This window comes from Opisthorchis viverrini (genome assembly GCF_000715545.1).
Source record: "Opisthorchis viverrini unplaced genomic scaffold opera_v5_37, whole genome shotgun sequence".
Classification (NCBI taxonomy): Eukaryota; Metazoa; Platyhelminthes; class Trematoda; order Opisthorchiida; family Opisthorchiidae; genus Opisthorchis; species Opisthorchis viverrini.
Window position 1 is genome coordinate 539,229 of NW_008751693.1, and position 8,631 is coordinate 547,859.

The 8,631-nt window shown below is 47.5% G+C and overlaps 1 protein-coding gene across 1 annotated transcript in view; it reads left to right on the forward strand.

The window, feature by feature from the left end:
* The window catches only part of T265_02824 (hypothetical protein), a gene marked incomplete at both ends in the record, with an annotated part of 9,741 nt that extends 8,306 nt beyond the window's left edge, over positions 1-1,435 (forward strand). The window contains 2 exons of the mRNA XM_009167168.1: positions 1,003-1,175; positions 1,204-1,435. Of these exons, the coding sequence (XP_009165432.1) occupies positions 1,003-1,175; positions 1,204-1,435 (405 nt within the window). The remainder of the gene's footprint in view (positions 1-1,002; positions 1,176-1,203) is intronic.
* Positions 1,436-8,631: the final 7,196 nt, after the last annotated feature.

The window sequence follows — 8,631 nt, forward strand, 5'->3', positions numbered from 1 at the left end:
CTCGGTGGCGCTTGAGAGAACATATGCAGTCGTAAACCTCCGAGGCCGTAGGTGGTTCCACGTTCACCGTCCAGGGTTCTACTTCACCTGTGGGTTCTAGATCAAAGCCGGCTGGTAGCCACGACAGTTGTTGTTCGAAGTATTCAGCTCATCGGTCGAGGCGTTCTTCTTTGTCCGAGATGGTCGTTCCATTCTGGTGTTTGATAGTTTCACTCACAGGTGGTTTCCGGGGACCGGTCGCACGGATCAACTGAAATAATCTTCGGGCATTACCGACTTTCTGTGTCTACCATACATCACGGTCGGACCGCAAGTTCACATTCAGTTGACGTCTGATAACTCTTCGCATCTGGTTATGTTCGGGGCCGGTTGGGATATTTCTCCGAGATTTCAGTAGTGCCATCGTTCTGTCTAATATCTAGTGCTTGAGAGCGCCTGGTTGGATCATGCCACATGCAAAATTCTCAGCACTATGCCACAGGTGACACTCTCGTCCCAGTATGAGTTCACATCTGATGGTGAAGCACTTGGAAGAGACTCTAGATGAGGATTCGTGTAAGTTCGTCTGACATCCGGATCTGCCAGTCTTTCAGTTTCCAGGCGATTTGTCCGCATCTTACGCGGCCCCGGGAAACGTAGTGAGAAGCGACTCCGGACAAGCGCGTGGTCAGAGTTAACAAATGTGTTCTAAAACGACCGGTAGTCAGTTATTGATCCGCGCCATCAATAACTGATGGCAATGTGGCCGATTGGAGTTTGTAGCCGGTCTGCCGTTGGAGGACACCAAGTTGCCAGACGACTTCGGCTATTTCGGAAGCTCGTACTGCATAAAAACGGCTTGCGATCAGCACACAGCTGAAGCAATCGTTCCCCATTTTCGGTACGTACCGAGTCCAATCCATATCAACCTCCTAATTGAGTCTCAGATGCACTAAGCCTGCCCACTTGTGCATTCATATCTCCGGGAGGCACCACGATGTCTGAGCATTTAGCTCGCCGCAGCAGCGCAATCAGGGTTCCGTAAAACCTGTCTTTGATGGCGTCGGGGCTACAGTCAGTTGGGGCGTAGGCAGACACGATAAACGTACATCTATCAGCTTGCCGCTTGTGAGACTCCTTCACAGACGTTGCCAGACGAACCGCACAGAGGGGACTATCAACAGGTGTCCAGTCAAGTAAGGATACTTCCGCCCGGTGACTCAGCACAATACCAACCCCTGCACATCCCACCGCAGCAACATCTGGATCACAAGAGGTGCGCAGCCGGAAGCGAGTGGAGACTGACGGGGCAGTTAGCTCAATCACTGCGCTTGCATCTTGGATTCTCGTTTCTGAGAAACAGCACACATCAATGCCAAGCGAGTCCAGTGTGAGTGCAAGAGCAGCTTGTTGTCCTGTTTGCTTCAGAGTGCGGACATTGAACGCGGCCAGATAGACTTGGTGTCGAGGCTTGAGGGCTGATTTGCAGATAACTAGAGATGTCGGCGCCATGTGACGAGCAGATGCTGCACGCATGACGGACGGAGTTATCAGTCCTAAGTGCTGGGTCTACAAGGAGCGAGTTATTAATGGGGTGGGGAGAGTAGGAAGTAAACGTAGGTGAAAGAGAAAGAAGGGAGGCATCAGTAGTAGCCTGTTTTTGCTTACCGCCCGGTTGTATTCAGCAAGTTAGGCGACCCATTTGGTGATACCACGCGACGACCGATGTGGCATGAGAATATTGTTAGTCGTGAATGTCAGGGTTTTACGAGGGATGGGATACTGCCAGGGTGTCCACACCTAGACAGGAGGACGAAGAGGGTTCTCAATCAAAACCTTTGGCTCAAAAGCCTAACCGCAAGGCAGCGGTGTTTGGCGGGAAATGCAAACGCATTACCATTTCTACGGAACAAGTCGCCATATGTTCCAATCTCCAACTTGGAGGGCAAGAAGACTGTGTTCGTCAGACCTCTAACCATTGACCAACCTGGTATGAGGGACTCTGTGAGTGTCACGGGGACACGCCCCAGTATAGCTCAATGGATCGCTGGGGTGCGCAAACCATCACACCACGGTAAGGTCCAGTCTCTTCGTGACGGACCTATACCAATAGCATCCATGACACCTGTCTACAAAACTAAATATTTCTTCGTCTCAGGTTCATTTGAGGCGGGCGGTTCCACCATCTTTTCGTATCCTTCCTAATAGAAAAATCCAGACGATGTATGTCATAGGTGTGAAATGCCCGATTTGATCACGACTGGCGACAGTTCTCTGTTGCGTCAGATGGTTAAGGTCATTGCAAAGGCCAGCAGTCCCATGCCGCCCATTTTTGATGGTGCCCGTTTCGGATACTTGGAAACCTGGTTTCAATTCAAACGTGATGCCAAAAACATAACATAACACTCACCAGCTCCATGTAAAACCGGTCCCTTGAGAGGCTAGCCAAAAACAACAGTTAAGGTGGGAAGTGATTGTTCTGGTAATGATGTGCAGCTGTGTGACCGAGGCGTTTCTACCATCACCCTAGATTTCAAAACGCTTTGTCTGCAAGTACTTACTTCGTAAAAGCATAAAAAAATGTGAACCATTCCAGCAATTTAAGATCAATTCCGAGTAAAGACTTACAGAGGCGTATGAGTAACCCGTCTTCCTTCAACCTGGAACAGTATTTTCAAAGCTGGATTTTTTAGTCTGGCGTAGAAATGTAGATGAGTCTAGACAGGCAAAACCACGGGAAATTTAAATCCACTGGACAAAGTGACTAATAAGGCCGCATCCCTCTAATGATGGTGAGCATCTTTCTATAATCCTCCTAGAAGAAGCCTCTGCATGTCTAAATCTATCTCGCGTAGCGGTGTTGGACATTCTCAGTAAGGTTAACCGGACCTGTTTGAAGTCCTCCTGCAGCGTCATATAGCGGAAGCAAATCCTTCAAGTTTCTGGCATATATAGCCTCATTTTTTACATCAACAGCCTGATTCAGCACAAAAAGTAATAAATAACGAGTGCCTTGATTATGGGGTCTTCAATCTAAATATAAAAAACTGTTCATCTGTAGCACCTTTTCGGTGCCTAGCTCCCATAACAACGGGAGGAGACACGAGGGCTGGAATACTGCTCAATCCCAGACAGAAGCAGTCGAGATGCTGAAATTGGGTGCGAACAAACGATCTTCCGTTCTGTAAGCTGGCACCTTGACCACTGAGCTGTTTCGATTCCTTAAGATATAGGAACATCTGTGTTAGTGCTGATGCATTAAGACCACAAGGTTAATCTACTTATTTTTTAAAGGCTTAGAGTGAAAAGAAAAGTGAGTGAGTGAATGAGTGAGTGAGTGAGTGAGTGAGTGTGTGTGTGTGTGAGTGAGCGGACCTGATGATGGCCCATCGCAAGCATTCTGGGATGCCTGCACCTCCAGGTACTCAAGCAGACAATCTGGAAAGAACCTAACAGCGTGAAAGCTACTGACACCAATCAGCTACCACTTCTCCAAACATATCGCGCCAAGAATTGGAGGGGTCAAGGGGACTTCATCCTGGAAGCCGAACCACACCAACACCCAAAAAGTTCGTGATCACTTTCACACTCCAACCAAGCTACAACTTGTCTACTTCGGGGTTAAGGCGTCCGGAGGCTGGCAGAACCCTTGTCTCGGTGGACAATACTTCATCATGCGCAACACATGGAGGGAGCGACGCAGTTGATGGTGCTGGATGTTTCCCGCGACTGAAGTACAACTAAATACCACTTTTCTAACTACCTCGTCAAAAATTTGTTGACACCTGCTAACATCAAAAGTGCTTCCGATGCACCAATCGTAGAAAATCTGAAGACGCACCACAGAGGCCGTGTTTTCAATCACACATTGATGCAATTTTTACTGTAGCCTGGTAAATGCGATCCTTGAGACCCACCAAAATGCCCTTCCGCCCCACAAGCGGGACAAATTAACACACATGAATCTGACTTTTGAGATTTATGCGCTCACAACATCAGACATACTCCTATCAGAGCTGGTACAACTACCAAGGTGCGTAAAGTTCTCCACAAACTCTAGTGATTCTCCTTAAATTTTAAGGAGCATGTTCAGGCACTGGGCGTGCGAAGCCTGAATTTCTAATTTGAAGGTGCCAGATGCATGCCGAAAGATGGTATGATGGTGGTCAGTCTATTCAACACGGCTTGTACTGCGCCTTCGTCTTCAAAGATGAGACCGATGTCGTCACACTAATCAGGTGGAAAAGCATACGGACTTTCCCAGCATTTTTCGCATCTATTTTTCGGCTTTTCGGGTCCATCAGCTTCGCGGCCTGTATGCAGTTTTACTAGGGGTCGGACGATGTGTCAGGTTGAGTTGTGTTTTCAGCCAGGAGAAAACTATTACCGGGCCGGATTTAGCTGGTTGTTCTTCACTTGCCCTTGATAGATGAGTTTTATTTTTCGCATCACTTTTTGGTCCGCTTAGAACTTTCCACGTGAACGCGTTTTCGGCTGCACATGACACTCCTCTACGCGTCATTTTTCAACAGATCAGTTGACTCGCATGTTCACTGGTTTTCTAGTTTGGCTGAGCGCATCACGCTATTAAGCGGCTATCCCAACTCGGGTTCACGGTAGTAAGAAGGCATTAGGAAAATTGTGGCCCGTAAAAAGTGGCACGGCAAATAGGTGCCCAAATAGTGTTACAAATGAAAATATTTTTGTGTCTGAAGAGCGCAATGAAAAGCCACAGCGTACCGGTGTATGGTCGGAGTCCACGCTTGTATTCCGGAAACAGCGGAAGTGATCGAGCCTCCCCACCGGTAACTGACGGTGATGCGGTTCACTGGTGGGCACGTCTTCAAACGATTTCCGCTGTTCCGAAAATCGGCACCACACTGTGATCAACACACATCTGAAGCAGACGACCCCCATTTTCCGTCCCGTATCCAACCCGAGGTGACCGCTCAACTGGGCTTCAGCAGCGCTTAATCTAGCTACATTGGTGTTCATGTCACCAGCAACTACAACGATGTCTGACCTTTTAGACCGTTGCAAAACAGCACCTATAGCGCCAAAAAACCGCTTTTAGCAGATTCAGGGCTACAGTCCGTTGGGGTTTAAGCAGATCCAAGAAACGTGGAGCGGATGAACTTCAATTTCTCTAGATTGTTTCACACACGCTGCCAAACGAATCACGCAAACATGAATTTCAACAGGTATTCAATCAAGTAGAGATGCTTCCGCTCGGCCACCCGATACAACATGCAGCCTGGCATATCTAGTTACAACCAGAAGTAGGCAGCTGGAAACTGAAAGAGAGCGATGCAGTCAGTTCAATTACAGTACTTACGCCCTGCAGTATTGTTCCTGACAGACAGCATACGGGAGAGAGCCACCTGTTGCCCTGCTTGTTCCAGTATGCGAACATTAAAGACTGCTCCGTAGACGGACTCTCGGGGTTTGAAAGCAGACGTCGAAGTATTTAGGGCTGTCGCTGAAGTCGAAGCTACAGGAGCTGCATCTAAGGGCAGTACATTGCGAACCAGGTGGTCAATACGAGTGCTGGCACCTGCGGAAAAAGTATTCAAACTTGGGTGGAGTAGGGAAGGGGCGAAACTTTAAAGTGTAAGGAAGGCAGCAGCAGTATGTATTTGCTTACCGTCCGGTTGTATGCAGCAAGTTAGCCGACCCAGCTGGTGATACCACGCGACGGCCGATATAGCAATTATCATGGTTGTACGTGGACCGGGATATTTCCAGGGCGCCCACACCCGGATAGGAGGACGATTAGGGTCCATAGTCTAAGACTTTGGCTCAAAAACTTGACCGAAAGTGTTCAGCGGGAAATGCAAGTGCTGCTATGCCATTTGAATGAATTACGAGGGTTGAGATATTGTCAGGTTGTCCAGGCCTATACAGAAGCAGTCGAGATGGAGAGCTTGGGTTTGAACCACAGTCCCTGCGAACAGTAATTTCGCGCCTTATCCACTGAGCTATATCGGGCAAAGCACATGGTTCAATCACCTTATCTTGCACTTCGCAATTCATTGCAACCTATCGGTAGATACCCCATCAGACGGGCTGATGTCAGTACCACAATCTCGTTAACAATTTCCTGTTGGTTCGTCCCGTACAAATTGGACCTGCACGACAAATACCTCATTTTCGACTGCATAGTTATACATTAATGTCGCTGAATGGCGCTTTAGGTATCACTGATTTCTGTCAAAAACACTCATCACATGCTTGTAGAGACTGTGTAAGTCACCGGGGATTATACTTTATTCATAGCCACACCACTCTCGTTCGAACGGCCGTGTTCCGCTTCTGGCGTAATTATTCCGGTGAGTCACAACCAAAGGGAAGCGCTGGACTCGAGTTTCGCTCTTATTAGAGCTCATCAGCAGTGCATATCCAATGGCCGTGCCGGGATTTGAACCCCGGACATCTGACATGCGAGGCGAGCGTGTAACCACTACTCCACCAACGCACGTTGGACACATCAGAATTATCCCGTCTGAACAGGCGAACGTGTTCACGCTTGAGCGATGTGATTGGTGTGCCCGACTCATCGGACGACGACCCAGTAACTGGTTGTGGCGATTGATTGGCCCGCCAGTCAGGACTTCCCAGTCAGGTAGCGTGGCACACGCCTGAAACCTCACTTTAAAAAACGTTACAACTTAGGCAAAGATGGAGTGCGACTGGAACAAACACTTGAAAGCGCTGTTGCAGAGCACATGAACCAAATTATGGTTCTATTTGTTGTTGAAATCCTACGGAACCCTTCATGGACTCCCCTTAAGTCACAAAAATGAAAAATCGAAAAGTTTTAATAGTGATATTGCATCAGAAGTGGCCGACTCATGAACGAACCAGAATACCACCCGTTCATCACGTATCCCTTAAGACCCACTGAAATGCTTCTTTGATTCCACAAGTGACAGTAGCAGAAAAATTGTGACCTTTGAGTGCCTAGAGGCCAGCCGCTTCCAATAACCGAACATCACGTCAATTGGACGGATGTTTCACGTGAAGGCCATGGACTAAATGAAGCTATCCTTTCATTGGTCAGAATATCAGCCAATCTGGATCTAAAGCTCGACGCCTTTCATCCCTCACGAAGATTCTGTGATGACCAGCTGTAATAATATTCCTCTGTCTCCATAAAGGGCTGTCCGAAGCTACCGTGCATTTTGACATACCACAGTGCGTGGAGCAGGAAGCCAAGGATCGATACAGAGTTGCACGACCATTCCGCAAAACACAACACATAGACTTGTGCACTGAGTTGGTGGGACACAATCGGTGACGGCGTTCGTAGTGTTCAAAAAAAGATTTACAGTATGCATTCCGCTAATGGATGAGGGAAGTTCCCTCCCTTCTGTTGTTCCTCATGAGTGTTGGCTGGTTTCTATTTCATCTTAATTGAACGCTCCGGGCACTCCACATGCTCAGGCATCTGTGATTCATGCGTAAAAAAGGCGAACTGGTACCATTGGTAGCCGTTTTCCACTTGGCTAAAAGTTGCTTACAACTGTAGACATTTAACTTTAACACAAATACGTAATAGTGTCACAAAAAATTAGGGGTCATCAGTGACTCGATAAATATTGGATTGTGGTGGGTTGCTTCAACATATCCCGTCGTGCCAAATATCACATGCGTAAGTTCCTTGTGACATCAACTCCCTCCCCCAAGACATTCAACGAACGAAGGTGATCGAATGGCACGCCTTTGTATGCTGACAACGCGCTTGTCCGGAGCCGCTTCTAATTCGTATTTCAGAGCCGGATAAGGTGGGGACGAATCCCTTGGAATTTGAGAGACCAGCACACTCAGGTGTTAGAGAAACCCACCGGAATAGTCTTCTTGAGCCATTGAAAGTGCTCTACTAAAAGACGTGAATCAATACTCCAAAAGTAATAGCTAAATTCTTCCACATTCATGGTGCTCGCGCCTGTTGTTTTCTAAGACTTCCAAACGAGTGAGTGCATCCGCAGGGCTCTCAAAACGCCGTTGAAAAAGCGGTGTTGAGATTTTCAACCTCATCATCATTATTTAAGTTCGTGATCTTTCAGATAACGATACAAACGCTGTGTGGTCTTTAAAAACCCGTTGTTCGTATGGCTCTTGATGGAACACTTGTCGATCTGGAATACGCAGACGATATAGTTACTTTCTTCAAATAACTGAAAAAGGTGTAAGTTTTTTTGGCGTAAATGACCAAAATAATCCAGTTTACTGGAATGCAGTTTGCACCCACCCTGGTTGTTCCCTGGAAAATTTTGTGTAACTCAACGCGTTGTGTAAACGCTTTTGGATTCTAGCTTATCCATAGGTCTTCAACCGTTTTTTATACTCGATAACTATTTCGTACATTGGCCCCCGTAAGCTGCGATCACAAAAGCCAACAACTCTCCCCTCTCCAGTAGGCCCAACCAGTGTTCGTCCCCAATTCGTCGAGCGCGTTTGGTCCTCAACTACATACACATCTTTGTTGGGGTGCCGATACTGTCCTACATTTCCGCAGTCCCATCTAAACTACCAGCTCATAGGTGGCCAAGATTAACTGACCCTCGCAGTACGATCTAGAATTTTCCTACCACCATAGAGCTCCCTCAACCGCCTTCCCTCAAATCAGTTATTCTCAAACCTGTTCCAACG